The sequence below is a fragment of the Drosophila suzukii genome, chromosome 2L (genome assembly GCF_043229965.1).
Source record: "Drosophila suzukii chromosome 2L, CBGP_Dsuzu_IsoJpt1.0, whole genome shotgun sequence".
Classification (NCBI taxonomy): Eukaryota; Metazoa; Arthropoda; class Insecta; order Diptera; family Drosophilidae; genus Drosophila; species Drosophila suzukii.
In genome coordinates, this window is record NC_092080.1 from 15,908,323 (window position 1) to 15,925,534 (window position 17,212).

General features: G+C 40.7%; 1 protein-coding gene across 1 annotated transcript; it reads right to left on the reverse strand.

The window, feature by feature from the left end:
• Window positions 1-523: 523 nt before the first annotated feature.
• Window positions 524-16,786, reverse strand: LOC108021521 (zinc finger protein 43). Its single transcript, XM_065868879.2, has 3 exons — window positions 14,343-16,786; window positions 4,382-4,579; window positions 524-860 (listed from the first exon to the last, which is right to left on the reverse strand). Exons 1-3 carry the CDS (start codon window positions 16,784-16,786, stop codon window positions 533-535), a joined length of 2,970 nt encoding a protein of 989 aa, XP_065724951.2. The 3' UTR covers window positions 524-532.
• Window positions 16,787-17,212: the final 426 nt, after the last annotated feature.

Here is a 17,212-nt window from a genome sequence, read left to right on the forward strand (position 1 = left end):
AAAGTATATATATTCTAAATCAGAATCACCGGCCGAGCCGATCTAGCCATTTCCGTCCGTCCGTCTGTCCGTATGAACGCTGAGATCTCGGAATCTATAAAAGCTGGGATTTTTATGCAGATTCTACAGATTCTTGCGTAGCGGAAGTTTAATTCGGCAGGGTGCCTACTCTAACGCTCAAATCGCAAAAACCTCTAGCGCCCACATTTGTGTAAATTATTGATCAATACCTTAACATAAAAATATGAATATTTTAAAATTTGAAACAGAGAAACGAGTATCTGATGGTTGAAGCACTCGACTATAGCGATTTTTTTCTTTTTTTTAATTAACTAGAATTTGATCCTGTTAACGAGGTATTATTATTAAAAAAAACCTTTTTAAAGTTATTATTTCTAAAAAGGAAATTGCTAAGAAAATGGTTACCTTAAAAATGTTCTTTCATCACCCTTCGTGAGTGTCCAAGTGCTTATGAACTATTGTATTTATGAAATATGATTTCTGAGAAAATGGTTACCTTAAAAGTATTTCTTCATCCCGCTTTGTGGGTGTCCAAGTGCTTCTGGTACTCCTTGAAACTGTTGCTCTTGAAGACCTCGCTGGTCGCCTGGTCGGAGCACTTGGTGCACTCGTAGATGAACTTGCCGGGATGCTTGCCCGTCTTGATGATGTGCTTGCGCAGGTTGTCGATCGTGCTGCACTGGAAGTCGCAGTGGGGACACTGGTGGGGCTTCTGTCCGGAGTGGCGCAGCGAGTGCCGGCGGAGGTGACCCTTGATGCGGGCCCTGAACTCGCACTGATCGCACGAGAACCACTCCGCACCACCCTCCTCCTTACCGGAATGGGCCGACTTGAGGTGCCTGCGGGATAAAAACAAAAACAGAGGTAAGGAAGCCTGAGCGAAGCCATATTTAAAATCTCAACGCTTGATTAGGCGGTAAATTCCAGTGGCGGCTTGTCCCGCCACCACAGTCAGAACTAATTGCTAATTTCGCATTCGAATCGCACGCTCGAAATCAAAATACGAGTAAGTTGGCAATTGCCAATTGCCTTTCGGCCAGAGAAGGAGAAAAAAGCAGGCTCAGCCAATCCGGGCTGGGCTTAGATGGCGATCAGTTTTTGGGTTAAGAGCGGGAAACCAATATTGGGTAATCGGACGGTCTGGTCTGCACGACTTGCCAGTGAGCTACTTTTAAGAGGGGATTGCTAAGTTCCGAATTTTTTATGGGTGCTTAAAAACGAAGTAACTTGGTTTCTTTTTTGCGTTATAGGAACACATTTTAGAAAAATAATGAATTTCATGAATTAAAAAAAGGATAGAACACATAGTTTCCAAATAAACCCTCGCATGTTCTGAAGAATTCGCGTTCTCATTTTTTTGCAAAATGGTTTTAAATGGTGTAGGGTAAGTGTGCAGCAGGTTTTTATTTTCTTCTCTAAATTTAACTTTCTTAAAATGGTTCTGAAGAATTCGCGTTATAATTTTTTAAAGAATTTATTTATTTCCTTAAATGATGAGTGGTAAGTTGGGATCGCCGTGTTGGTCCTCATTTCCTACTTTAATTAATTTGTTTTTTCATTAGTTACAAGTTTAACCTATTTCCTCATTAATGATAAACCAATTAAATATACCAATAAGCTCTACCAGGAAGAGGAAGGTCACCTCACTCACACGATTTCAGTTACGCGCCTTCAATTATGCCCAATGCTCCTGAAGTTGTTCCCCCAAAAGCCAACTGAAGGAGTCTCCTCGCGAATCGGTGTGTGTGTTGTCCACTCCACTTATCAGCTACTGTCCAAACCGAGGACTCACAATTAATTGCCAATGTTTTTTTTTTTGTGGGCTCGGGCCGCCGGAATCGGAATCTGTGTGAAATCTCAAGCTTCGACTGAATAAACTGAAGACTGAAGACCCAAACAGACGCGACTCATGCGCGACTCGGTAGGCTTAATTAGCGGCAAGTAATGGAGCTTCAAGATCGACTCGCCAGTTGTAGGAGGTTTACCACCCCCATTCCGCCCCGGACCCCTCCCCATATATACAGTGTGTACCCAGTACATATATCTCTGTGTGTCGAATGCCGACAAACTCGAGAATCGCGATTCGCGAATCGAGGCCTGGACTGCCAGGCGAACGCCTTTTTGGCTGCGCTTTGAAATTCCTGGATCAGCAGCGCTGCCTTTTGATAGCTAATTGAAGATCTCGGATGTGAGTTAAGCGCATCACAACAGCACTCTGTCTCAGAGCCCGGATTTCTGGGCAAGATTTATGCAAGCCCTGATTTTCGGCTGCGGCCAACTTTGCGTATTTTTAATGAGGCGAACTCTTTTGTTTTCTTTTGATTTACGTTGCGTTCTGTGAGTGAATTCATTAAATTAAGCAGGGGACTTAAACCATGAGATCTAGAAAATGAGAGATACATTAAGGGAACAAGGATTATCGGACGCCGATTGTCAAGTTGGAATATATCGACTTAAACTATTTTTTATATATAGGCCAGCATCTATATTTTTTATGTAATAGGTAAGAAGACATTGTGGCGCTTAAACCGAATTTGAAATCATACATTTACTGAAATTACTTATTCAAATGCGAATTATTTATACATCGTCATGTTTTTAAGGAATTTAAAAACAAAGAGCTCATTATAATTTAGCTTAAAAAATGTTGAAATCCATTTTGTGATTAGGTTTTACCCATATTTAGCTTTTTAACATTTTTGTATATTTTTGAGTCATTAAAATACTGAGTTTTGATTTGCCCTACGTGATAATGAAAGGTAAGAAAATTCAACTTTCAAAAAAATATTTAATAAAATTATAGTAAATGTCCGTTTATTTATATATCAGAATGTTCATAATAGTAATTATGTGAAATATCTTGATTTGTTGTAATTTTTGGTAAATGATTACCTTTAGCTATTCTGATCGTATGAATTTACAGTTTTTAGTTCCAATACAATCGTTAAATAAAATAGTATGATCAGTTGCTGGTAATTCTACTCCTCCCAAGAAGACAAAAGACCAACAGCCAAAGGTTAAGGTGATCTGGGGTATTAACCATTATCCATCCCACTGCTCCAACATTCAAATCAGCAGCGAGCAGACCAAACAACCATCCAACCAACGGCGGAGTACAAAAGAAGCCAAATGTCGTCCCCATCAAAGCGATCGGAGAATCGACGACGATCCTCCTCAACCTCATCCACATCCACATCCACATTCACGTCCACATCCACATCCACGTCCACATTCACATCCACGTCCACATCCACATCGACATCCACTTCCACATCCACGTCCAAAGCCACTTACAACTGAGTCTGCAGCTCCTTCTCGTTTTATTTCCCTTTTTTCTTGGGGCGGACAGCTGCACAGTGGCTGACCAACGGTGGCACTACCATATTGCCGGCAATTTGGCCCTGAACTGATCGTCGGGATCTGGGAGAATCGGATGGGGGGCAGTAGAAATATTACAAGAATTCAATGCGCATATCAAAGGCGATCGATAAGTCACGATTTTGTGGGGATCGAACGGCGACTCTGGCGACTGTCCTCCTCCAACTTATCCCCCCACATACCCCTTTCCATTCCAAAATTTTCTCTGTGCTTCTTGTTGTTTTCATCAATTTATGCAATTGCCGTTCAAAGTCTGCAATTATGGATGACATTTTTGCTCTTGTTGCACTTTTTTTTTGTATTCTCCATTTCTTTTTTTTTCTTGCAAGAAATTCAAATTCGTGGAGAAAATGTCGCTCGTTTATTTTGTTACCTGCAATTGTCTTGGCCTCGTCTTTTTACGTTTCTTTTCTTTCTTTGTTAGTCCTGATTAGCATTTTGTAGATTAGTAATAGACCGACCAAATTGTCAGGCACCTGGGAGACCTCGCCCTCGCCGCATATAATGCGTCCACTTTGGTGGAGAACTCAGTGCGAATAATGAATTGGCAAGTTATTGGGGAAACCATAGCATTATATATCGCCATGAATAGGTTAAATAGATTATATATATATATGATTGAAAATTTAACGCTTTGGAAAATCCTGATAAATAAAATGAAGTAGTTACTTTAAGAAATGTTATCCGAAAGGTTGCCATTGCATATTATACACACTAAACTTCGCGAATTTTGTGAAATAATAAACACTCAAACATCAATGGTAAGGTTTGTTAGGTGTAATTTTCACCATTGAATAATGTAAATATGATATTAAGTAAAGGTAATTTTTAGATATTCTCTTTTTCAAAACGTAAGCATGGATCTTATATAACCTGTCCCAGACATTTTAATTGCTTTTACAAGTTTTAAGATGTCAATAATGCCAGAATTCTGGTATCCAGAATTTAAAACGTATAGAGAAACCCTATTGTTACAACTCACCTTTTCAGGTGCATCTCGCTCTTTCCCACATAGCTGCAGTTGTCCCGCTCACACTTGTGGCTCCCCTGGGCGTGGGAGATCAGGTGGGTCTTGAGGCTTTCCGGGGTCACACCTGCATACGAACAGTCTGAAAAATGGCAGCGATACCGCCGCTCCACTTCCTTCGAGTGACTCGACTCATGAAGTTTTAGGGAATACCTGTAAAAGTTGGAAGGGAAAATTAAAACTACAGCATCTCAATATGGACCATGACCAAAAAAGTCTGTCACATTTTTAAAACCCGCAACGTCAGTGTTATTTTTTCTAGGAATTGGGAAATTTTGTAATTACATTAAATCAAGGCAAAAGTAATTCGCACCAAAGTCACGTTTCATGGACGGCCAAGACACGAGGCACGTTCACGTTCACATCCAAATCCAGGTCCAAATACCAAATCCAACCAGACCAGTTCCGGGCCATGTCCACGTTTGTCCAGCCGCAGCTCAGTCAAAAGGACCCGCAAAATGCAAATGCAAACCCTCGTAGGCCAAACTTTTCTGCACATCAATTACGGATGCTAATTAATAGAAACAGCTGAGAGTTCCCCCGATTTTGGCCTGCTTCCCAGAGAGATTTTGGTAATGGAGGAACATAGGGATTTAAATGAGCCGGGACAGAATTTGTTGTCAATTGAAGTGGCTGTGTCATTGATTTAGTCGGTAATTTTCTTTTGAGCTGCCGGGATTTCCCTACATATATCATGGGAACTTAAAAACTGAAGTTCCTGATTCCCAATAAAATACAAGAATTAGTCACGCCAGTAACTCTTAGAGTAATAGGTTCTTTTGATATATATAAAAGCTTTTGTTTTGGAATGAAATTTTTTTAACGAAACAGCCTGTTAATACCTATTATCATACAGTTAATTAGTTATTAAGTAATTTAATTAGAGCGATTTTAAAGCATAACATGATCGATGGACTCAGTGTCAGTTTCGATTTCTCGTCCGCAAGTTAAACTAAATGTAAATTTAAAACCAAGATAACGTATGAAACTTTTAGCCCCTTTTCTTGTTCTCATGTTAAAATAAGAGCAGGTTCTTAACGTAAGAAATTGTATAACCTAATTTCAGTTCAACATAAACACGAAAAAACGAGCCTTAGAGCTTTAAACCTACATTTTGTTAAATATGAGAACAAAAAACTCCCAACCCTTAGTTAAACATGCAGGCGAGAAAACAACCTTTAATGTGTTGGTTCCTAGACTTACCAACAGATGTCGCTTCAAAGTACTAATAGAATACAAATTATTAGAAGACCTTATGGGTAGTATGTTTTTGATCTGTTCAGTTAAAAAACAAGGAAGAACGCTATAGTCGAGTACCTCGACTATCAGATACCCGTTACTCAAAGGGAAATGGAGATATGCAAGCAGCAAAGCGAAATTAAAATGCGCCACCTACCGGCGGTAGACAGATTTAAGCGTTATGGGCGTTAGAGTGGGCGTGGCAGAATTATTTTTGGATCAATCGATAGGTATTGACGACACCAATACATTTCAGTTATCTAGCATGCAAATTGTGGGCGTCACAGGTTTTCGCGGTTTGTGGGCGTTTAAGTGGGCGTGGCTAACTTTTTTTTAGGTCAATCGATAGGTTTTGATGAGAACAATACATTTCAGTTTAAATTTTCTATCTAGCATCAAAACTGTAGGAGTTACAGTTTTGGGCGGTTTGTGGGCGTTAGAGTGGGCGTGGCAGTCTACTGAAACAAACTTGCGCTGCGTAAGAAGCTCAGGAATCTGTACGCCAAATCTCAATAGCCTAGCTCTCATAGTTTCCGAGATCTCAGCGTTCATCCGGACGGACAGACAGACGGACAGACGGACAGACGGACAGACGGTCGGACGGACAGACGGACAGACGGACATGGCTAGATCGACTCGGCTAGTGATCCTGATCAAGAATATATATACTTTATGGGGTCGGAAACGCTTCCTTCTGCCTGTTACATACTTTCCGACGAATCTAGTATACCCTTTTACTCTACGAGTAACGGGTATAATTACTACCTTAACACATTTTTAGACGAGGTGTTGTTATAAAATAAACTCAATTTGAATTATACCCATTGGTCGAATGAGATGGCTGGATTCCTCAAATCTCAAGCACTCCTTACTTCAAACAAAGCACTCTTAATTTGCTAAGCTCATTGGCATTCAGGGAGGAAAAGATTCTTCTTAATAACGCGCGACATTAACAAAGTTTCAATCTTTAATCTAAATTCCTGTTACGAGACAAACGCCGAGCAACGGATTTTGGGGGTGTGGGGCGGCATTAAGGGCTATGGGGCGTGGCCAGTCTGGTGAATGGGGGTAAGACAACATTGTCATGCATTTCTAATGATGCCATCGCGAAGTCGGGGGGTACAAAAGGGGGCAGAGGGGATTAAGGAACAAGGGGGCGTCGTTGATATGTGAAATGTCACTTTGTATGGAGTTTGAATAGCAACGACAATGACAAAACAGGATGATGTGAAGGGGGTGGGATAAATGGAGGGCAGAAACTCCTTGAAGGTATTGCAGGACTTGACAAAAGGATGCCATTTTACCTGCAGGAGTTTGCCGTAAATTGTTCTTGTTTCTGTTGCTCCTGTTGCCCAGGATAATGGTATAACAACAACAGCAACGGAATCGGGACAACAGGAACACCAACATAATGCTGAAACTGAAAGAAAGCAAAGCGAATTAGATGCAACAAAAATAACAAAAATACCAACGGCGAACAACAAAATTATCTTTCGCTTGGTTCGTTTTCCCAGCTCCCAGTTGTATTTTCACCTCCAACATTAACTTTTATTTCCTCAAATGCATTTTCCAGACTTCGTCTTCAACGGCAAGTTCTTGAGTTTCTTCAGCCATAACCGTCTGTCTCGCTAATACGTTTGTCTCTCGGCCAGGAGAAAAGCTGGGAGAAATGTTCATGGGTCCAGACCAGGCAACATTACTACCTAAATTAAATTGCACCAGACTTGGGCTAATTTGAAACAGGTTATTGTGCTCGGAATAATTCAATTTCCATTCATTTTTAAAAGAAAACTTAGAGTTTCAATAACGGAGAAAAATGTTTGTATAAGTGGCAATGTTTTGAGAATTTTTTAAGTAATAAATAATACATTTTAAAAAGTAATATCATGTTATCAGTAATACAAATTTATGAAAAAATAAATTGGTTGATATACCCAAGATTCGCAATATTCTTATATAAAATTTATGGAAAACTTGCTCTACTTCAGCATCCTTAGTTGTATGTTCTGTTCTTATCATCTGGCTTTTATAGTATCCCGGTATTTTACTTATTGCACTGAAGTAAAAATGTGTTTTCATTTATCATCACATAAAATATTGCAGAACAAATGAACTCTCTAGATTATTCTAAAATCAAAGTTACTATAAAATCTAGATGGTTCGTTTAGGCTACATAATGTGTAGTTTTTTTTGCATTGATGAAAATTGTTAATTAAACATTTAATGAAAAGAATTAAATTAAACAATTAACACACGAATTCTGCAGCTTTGATAGTATCCCGAGATAAATAAAATATTTAATTCTTGCACTGAGCAAAAATATACTTTCATTAGTCCATTTATTTAAAAACTAAATTATGTATGCGAATATCAACAATATCTTCAAGTCAGTCACCCAGTCAGTTTTAATTTCCAGAAGCTGTTCAAAGGCGAAACGCGTGGAGAATTCTCAAGGATCCCTTCAATGCGCTAGGATGGCACATCCTGGCGTCTCCTGGCAGCAGCTTCGTAGCCGATTAGTTGACGAAAACGCCTTGCGATGAAAACTTTGCCCTTTTCAACGCCGTTCTTTAGATGTGGGATGGGTTAAGGGTGGGGGTAAGGTTGAGCTGTCATCAACACCCCCTCCTTGAAAAGGAGGAGCCCGAGTGCAGCAGCTGCAGGCCAGGACGAAGCTGTTGGCTCTGTCCGGGTGTTGTGTCAACTTTTGCACGCCATCCATTAGAGGGATGCTCGACGTACCCTCAGCGGATGCTGATGCGGATGCGGATGCTCCTCCCTTGGATGCCCCTCCCTTGGCCACCGAAAACGCTGAGCAAACATGTCGCGGGTGCGGCAGGTGCAAAATGTATCCTGCTGCTCATTGTCAGCTGCACAAGGATGCAGGATGGTGGGTTGATGGGTTGGTGGGTATGGCTTGGGGGGATCCCTGCCCCAAAGAAGGACTCCTGTCTGTGGCTGTCTTAGACAATCGCATGTGTAGTTTGGAGCAGCTGAATGTTTGCCCTGGTGCGCTCGCATTGTTGTTCCCCAAACTCGCATAAATATTTATGACAGCGTCTTTCTTGTCTTGTCTTGTCTTTTGGGCGCAAACTTCTGTGCCGCGGGGCGTTAGTCAAGTCAGCCCAGCCCCCTCGCAGGCGGCTTCCGGTGTCAGTCACCAGGATACGGCCACACACCAGTGCTGCCCAGTGTGGCCGTCTTTCAGAAAAACAAACTCCTTAAGAGTTTGAAAGAACCCAACATCGTCTACAAACTCAGCTCTTCTAACTCTTTGCTACCATTTTCAGCCCCAATCTTATTATAAAGCTTCATATAAACTTCAGGAAATTCATAATAAGTTAAGAAGTGAGTTAGATTGTTAAAAAAGCTTTCTTTATGAATGCTACATTGATCTTTAAACAGGAATAAAACTGAGCCTGTTTAAAAAACATCTTTCAATCCAATTTTAACTTAAAAAACTAAAGTTGAAATAAATTGTACAGCTAATCTTTTCTATAGCAAGGGAATATAATATCTAAGTTTTGATCGACTTTCCATTTGGTGCTTAAATTTTAGACTAAAGAAAGATCTAGAATTTTAGGTTTTCAGTCCAAGTTTTTTAAGAAACAATTAAGATAGGTTCTGTTTAAAACTCTTTGATAATAAAACCTACTCAAAAAAGATCTTTACCTTGTGTTTTGTGCGTTCGAGCCCATCTTGGGGTGAATTATATTTTTAAATATTGTGTGAAAAACCTAAGCATCAAATAATGGTTTTGAAAACCACTCTCAACAAAAAAAAATCAAAAATACACACTTCTTAAGGGGAAAAAGCTATAAAGAAAAATAATCTTTAAATTCAACATAGATCACATGATGTTTGAAATCGTTTGAACCGAATATAAATTTGGCATCACTGGCGAACACCCTCAGAACCACCCCCCTTAGCTGCGCTCATGTAATTGGTACGTAAGTCTTGTCTTGTCCTTGCCTCATGTCCTGGCCCACTGAAGTTGAGAGTTGTTCTTCGCCGGCGCGACATTAGCCGGATTTTGATGCCTTGGCCCGTGCTGCATGTGAAATTAGTTGTTGCACCGCCACCTAGCCGCCTGCGTGGGGGCGTGGCAACATTTATATACCATGTGTAATTAGGGAAGTGCCTGGGACATACCTTCCTTTCTATTCCCTCATTTCGACGACTCCTTGGCGCTTATCTGGCAAACTTGAGCGAAACAAAAATCGTTGCAGGAAATTACCGTTAAATGTCACCCTTGCACTTGTCTAACAGCCAACACCCCCCGAACGCAAAACCCCAAAACCCCCTTTTAACCCCTTTTAGCGATACGTGTATGTACTTTCTTGACTTTGTTTGGCTTTGTCGTTGTTATTAATGCCTGGCCGGGTCTTAACTTGAAGTTTTTAATGTTCAACTTGCCCGTCTATTTGGATTAGCCTGATGGCATGGGCAATGGCATTTAAATGCGACACCCACGCATATGGGTATAACCATATATGGATGTGCGGATTGTCGGTAATGAAGGCGGTAATTGCGGGTAAGCCACGAGACATTTTCCCTGGGAACGTGATCTTGCTTAGTCAGAAATAAATATCTTGTAGTGGTTTTCTATATATTTGAACATTTTTGAAAAAGGTGAATGGAACAGGATAAACTTGATGTTCACAGAATAATGGAAAATAGATATTGGACATTGCATCTTTTCGCACTGTTTGAAACTACATACATAGTACATACATAGTAAAAAATTTAAAGGTAAACATTTTTCGAAATTCAAGGAGTTCCATTTATTCTAAATGTCTTTAACAGTCCATGTTAAAAAAATTTTGCTAAACGATGGTTCTTAACTTGTAAATTTAGGAATAAAATACGAAAGAAATCGTATTAAAACTATTGTTAAAGTTTTATGTTGAAATGTTGAATTTGAATCCTTAAAAATATGTATTGAAAAAATTATTAATTTTCATAAAAACCTTAAGAATTCAGCCAAGAAACTTACAATCCCTCTGTAAAATTTCTTTATTGTTATAAAAAAAGTCTAAAAGATCAGAACCAACTTCTCTACTCATGACACCTACTTTTCTCTTAAAACCTACCACTTGATGTGAGTCTCAGCAATCTGACATGTCGCTCATAAGATGAGATGGCAGCCAACCAGTTCGGCAAAATAGCAAAGAAAAAAAAAGCAATCCAAACATGCCGGCAACAGAAAAATCCAGCTCAAAACACTTGCCAATGGCCATCAACAACAAGCCAGAATCCGCAGTGAGATGGGTGATTGGGACTGAGACATAAGACCGAGGATTCGAACAACACGTTCCACTGCCAGCCGACCACAAACCGAACAATGTCCGACTCAATTTCGCAGATTCATAAAAATGAATGAATGCAATGTGGCAGCGGAATAGGAATCGGAATCGGAATCCCTAAATCCTCCGATGGAGCGGGCCGGCGTCATTGGAAATGGAAAATCAAGTTTGTGAAATTGACTCTCAAGTGATGGAAGTTGGGGGGGTGGAGAAGTGGTCGTGGTCGTGGCCGTGGTTCGTTGAGATCACTGGAGGACGACGGCGACCATTAAAATGAATTGCACTGCACTTTGTGCCATCAACAGAATCAACTGCCGGCAAACGAATGATGCACCATAGGAATGACTTAAAATACGAAATACAAAAAAAATGAAAATAAACCGAAAGGAAAAAGGCGAACGGACCAGCCCAAGAAAAACAACAGCGGGAAAATGCAGACGGGTGGGAAAAACCAGTGGCCAGAGCAAGATGGCTAGAGACAGGAGATGAAACCGAATCCAAATCCGAATCCGAATCCGACTGGCGGAGGCAGCCAACAGAACATTGCACGCCATTTCAATAAAAGTGAATTGCCCGACGCTGCGATGGCGACGACGTCGTCAGCGGACGCCTCAAACTTCATCTGCTGCCTCCTGCAGGCGGAGGACCCACTCCAAAGGACCCCAAGGACTCCAGCCGGCGATGGAAGCGTGACACGGCTGAAGAGCTAGGTAGAAAGAGATTCTTCTGAATCCTGTTAATTTTATAAACCACCCTCAGGTGATAACCTTTCATACTAACCCAAGCTAGCATTCACAAGTGAAGATGGTAAATCTACATGTATCATTATAACCATTGAATAATATAAAGTAGATATTGGAAAACTACTTTTCGAGATATGTATATCACTTCCCATATTAAAGCGATACGGGGCTTATAAAGTTATAAGTGTTACGGAATTTTATCAACACGAGTATAGCCATTTCTAGACTTAAATTAATTTATCATTGTTTTGAATTAGAACTACGCAGATTCCTTAAACGACGATCAAACGACTTTCGGTGAATTCTTCGGAGTCCCGATCAGATCTTAAGAATGGAATGTGGCTAAGAAAGAATCTTTTTGTTAAATGTATCTAAAGAGAAACATAAACATCAATTTTAAACATGTCATGCAATTTTATTCTAATATGAAACTAATTATAAGGTTTGGGAAATACCATTTTTAAATCTTTTTAAAATAATCAATAAAATCTAGTTAGTTCCTAATCCCCTTTTTATAACCCGTAATAGCACATTTTGATGAGAAGTGAATGACGAGCTATTGATTTTAAAAAAAATTCTGTTTTGGATATTTAAACTCAACAAAATGTTAACATGTGATCTATAAACCGATGTTTTAAAATAATGCCAATTAAAGATATAAGATACCACTTTATTAATTAAGTAAGGACAAACTTGATCATATATAAATCGATGTAATTAAGTAAATTCAAGAGTTCTTTCAGTAAGATCTAAGAGTCTAGTAACTTTCCCACCTCTAGCACTTCCATCTCGAGTAGATGCCAGCTAAAAGAAGCGACCGTAAAAGTTGAGTTAGCTGGAGTCTGGAATTCCGGAAGCGTGTGTAGCGCTCCGCTGTTGACATGACTGACGATGTCGTCGTCCTCGCCGTCCCCGTTGCCTCCACTCCTTCGTCCTGGGACCAAGGCTGAGTACTGAAAGTTTTCCAGAGCTCAGATACTCCAAGCCACTCCACTCCCCACCACTCTCCTCGGCAGCTTTGCTGGCCACTTGGTCTCGTTAGTCGTAAAAGCAAAGTATCTACATCAAGCGGGCACAACAATAACTTCAAATGAGCATTTTAATAAATTTTTCAAATAATCACTTGAAAAGTGGAAAATTCTCTACCCCAGCGACGAGTCTTAGTCCCCGTTTCCATCTCGGTCCCGATTGCAATTCAACTTAATGTTTGCTTAAGGAATTAGTTGGCAGAGGCGAACGTGAAGTGGAAAAAGTTCGCAAGTTATGAGTAGTTATGAGGAGCGGCGGAATTGGACGATGCGATTTAGATCTGCCAGTGCTAATGGGTTTCTTTGAGATGATATGTCTGGGGGGAATATGTAGAATATTGAGTGAGAGGGAAGTGCATGCAAAAATCTAAAAAGATAGCAAGGTGTTTTCTGCTTGGATGGGGTTCTTACCTATTATTTAAAATATATACGAGAATAGTGCATTTTATGGATGGGATGACTTGATAACATTTGTGATTACTCTTCAATATTGGTTCGAGTTATTGATTCTTGGAATTTTCTGACTTTTGAGATCACAAGGAGAATTTCGAACAACTATAAATTATTTTTATTCATCAAAGAAATAAAACAAACTTATTGATTTAAAAAGTTAAATATTCAGACCCCCTTTTGGTAAAGAATTTTGACCTATATACAATGTACATTGAACATTGTACATTCTTTGATAAGCAATTTTAATACATTTTCATTAAGAATAGTTTTTTTCCTTTCAAAATTTATATAAATTCGTAATAAAGTTATATTTTCAAAAAAGACTTCGCCCTTCTTTGTATTAAGTTAAGATATAAGTTATAATATTATATTATATGTTTTATTATTTAACAACCTTTTTGTGTTTAATATTTAAAACAAATATCAACCTTTTTGTGTTTAATGAGTACAACAAATATCCACTCGTTGTCCATTGGTTAATGTGAAAACTCAACAGAACTGAAAACCTTTTATGAAAATGACACGTTAGAAATGGCCATTCTAATAATATTTTTGGTGGTCCCTAAGGGGAGGTGGTCTGTTCTGCTTGCATCTTTGTTTATCCCCAAAAATATTTATTTTCTGGATCGGGGAAATTGCAGTTTTCGGTGGAATGGCCGCAGGCTTGATTTGCGAGTGCATTGCATACTTTGTGGCTGCAGTCCACACTTATTTTGGGGGTGTCCTCGCGTTTTTTGGCCGGAATGCCCAGCACTTAATGAGTTATATTTTGTTGTATTATTTCGGTTACTTATTCTCACATACTGCAGCTTGGAATTTTTAATTAATGCAACACACAATCCATGCGCTTGCATGGTTTTCATTTGCAGGAATTCCCTAACCGCTCTTTTTTCGGATTTCTTGTTGTTTATTTGAGACTTTTATAATGCCAAACTATTTGGGCGATTTTTCGGGGACTACAATAAGTTGCATGACATTTTCATAAGGCAAACAGCACTTCCGTTGCAGCCAGTCGAAAGCCTGGGGCTTTTCAGGATTTCCAATTAGCGGTCTTTGTTTGGGGTTTTCAAATTACATGGGTAGGGTAAAGAATTTGGCGAAGGGACACGACTGAGATTTAATGGAAAATTAAGGTTTTAGTACTTACTTTTTGGCCAGTATTTTTCCACAGGTTCCACATTGAAATTTGGCTTTTGGTTGATCTTCAGTTTTCTTCTTGGCCATCTGGGCCTTCTCCTGATCCTCCTTTTTGGCATGCATGGTGGCCATGTGGTTCTTTAGATTGTGTCTTCTGGCAAATTTCAGAAGGCACTCGGTGCACTCAAAAATCTTTTCATCTGTGTGGTTTCTTAAATGAGCTCTCAGCGAATGTTTCTTAAAATTCTTTGGACACAAGGGGCACTGAAGAAGCTCGTTTTTCCCTATTGTTTCGGATCGTGTGTGGAAAATGCGATGATAAACCAGATCGGATTCGTACTGAGCCTTGAAGCTACATTGATCACAGGAATAGGTTGGTTTACTTTGGGATCCAGATGGATTGGCGGAGGATGAAGTGCTGGCTTGAGGTTGACAGCTCCTTGTGTGCCTTCCCAAGGCCTGAGCAGATTGAAAGCTGGTTCCACAGCTCAAACACAAATGATTATCAGCCGAATGAACTTCAGCTCGATGTTTGGCTAAAATCTGAGGTGAGTCAAAGATTTTCTGGCAATTCGAGCATTTTAAGTTAATAACTTTAGTCTTTTTGGCGGGAGGATTGGGAGTTGCCTCTTCTAGGACTTCCCTTAGCATATGTTCAATGTCCTTTTCCGGCTGGGAGATTAACTTTTTAGGTTTAGCCTTAAGTTTATGTTGCATCAGGCTGCGATGACGTCGCGCCTCCAAAGGTGAATCAAATTCCAATCTACAGATGGCACAGTAATACTTGGCCACATGGTGCTTGTGCTTTTCATGACGTTGCAGAGCCAATCGGGATTTCTGTGGGGCACCACACATGCCACATCGGAATCTACTCTGGTATTCATCGGCTGCGGTTCCTGATGGCGGAAGACCAGGATGTTCTGAGCTGAAGTGCCGACGTAGTTGGAAGTTGAACAAGAAACCCATTCCACAACTGGAGCACTGAAGACCCCTTCTTTGGCCTATACATATGGGAACCGATCTGTTGAGGGCCAAGACCACTTCTTTGTGGGAGGGATGCAGTAAATGGAGCCACATGATATCATTGGTTTGGCACTCATACTGACAATATCCACACCAAAAACTTCCACCTAGTTTTTGAGTGACCTCCAAGTGTTCCGCTGATTGCCAGTGCTGGAGAAATGATTCTTCCGTGTTGAAATAGTATCTGCAGGGTAAGCATTGGAAAGGCGATTGCCTCACTATGCTGCCCATGTGGTGGAGTATATCCTGCAGACAAGATTGTTTCTTCAACCGATTCTGCTGCTGGAGTCTTCTGTAGTGGTAATGGGATATCAAATGTTTGCCCATCAAATGTCTGGCCATTGTGTGCCGGCAAAGATCGCATCGCAGGAGATTGGCTCTTCTCTGACGTTTCGAGGACTTTGGTTCCTTCTTGTCCTCACTCTTTTCCACTGCGAAATCCTTACTCAGGCTGGGCTGCCTGCCCAGGTTAGCCTGCTCTAGATGACACTCTGCGTCGGCTCTTTTCACATGGTAGCCACTCCTCAAATGTTGCTCGTAGTTGAGGCGACTCTTCAGTCGTCTGCAGCAAATGTTGCACCAATAACTGGCTCCGGGTTGCTCCAGTTTGGTGAGATCTATATTTTCTCGGTACTCCAACTGCTTGCTACCCGGAACCCATTTGCCCTTTGTATGATCCGCCGGAGGATGGGTGTAGGTCTCCTCCGGAGGCTCATCCCAGCTTGGCGAGACTCGTTCTATATGTGGATGTCTTAGCTGCGGACGGTGCTCGGGCTTCCACTTGCCACCCGTGTGGGTGGCGGGCACAGTGGGCGGCGAGTGACGACGTACATCGTAGTCCTCATCTTCCTCCTCAGCATCAAAGTCATCGTGTTCCTCCTCATCCTCCTCCTCTTCACTGGCCTCCGGGGAATCGTGATCAAAGTTGAGGGGCTTGAACACCGCCTCATCCTGTTCCCTCACTGCTTTCAGCAAGGGATCGCCCCTGGGCGCTGGCCAGGACTCCTCTTTTCCTCGCTCCTGGCGAGCCACAGATCCCGTTTTTCCACCCGTCGAAACACTCTGCAGTTGTAGTGAGGAAAAGAACAGATCAGCTCCTAGTTCATAGGGTAGGTCATAGGCTTCGGTCAGGGATTTGGAGGCCTTTCCCCCATGGCTAGCTGTAGTTTTGCGCAGATAGCTGCTTGGAGCCTCTGGTTCTGTGAAGTGGAAGCCATCGTAGGTGTGATCCAAGTTACTGCTACTGATGATCGTCGGCGACACTTGGGTGGGAGTGGAGGTTGTTGGTGGACCATCTGTTGTGGGGGTCACAATTGGTTTCTCCGTCATCAGACAGTTCCGTTTCCGGTGCTCGATGTACTTTTCGAGTCCGAGTATAGTGGCATTGCACTTGATGCATAAATGAGTGTCCTCCAGATCGTCTACGTTCATAATGATCTGAAAAAAGTAAGATACATTTACTTCATTTTGGTTTATTTTTTACAATTAAAAATAGTTTGCTTTTTAATTTAACATTTTTTAACAAATCGGAATTTTGTGATTCAGTAAGTATTTATCGAAGTTCGCTGCCATGTTCTGATCTTTAGTAGAATTAGAAGAGTGTTTGTTTTAGTTGTATTATTTTTTATTTATTTGTGTATAACTTTTTCACGCATGGTCTCATTTGAACAATGACAATCAAAACAAAAACCCATCTGCATTTTTACAAAATCTTTAAAAAAATTTTCGCTACGCAGGAAGCCCAAGAATCTGCATGCTAACTTTTTAGGTTTAATAGTTTCCGAGATCTCAGCATTCATACGGACTTTATGGGGTCAAAAACTTCTTTTACTCTACGAGTAACGGGAATAATAAATA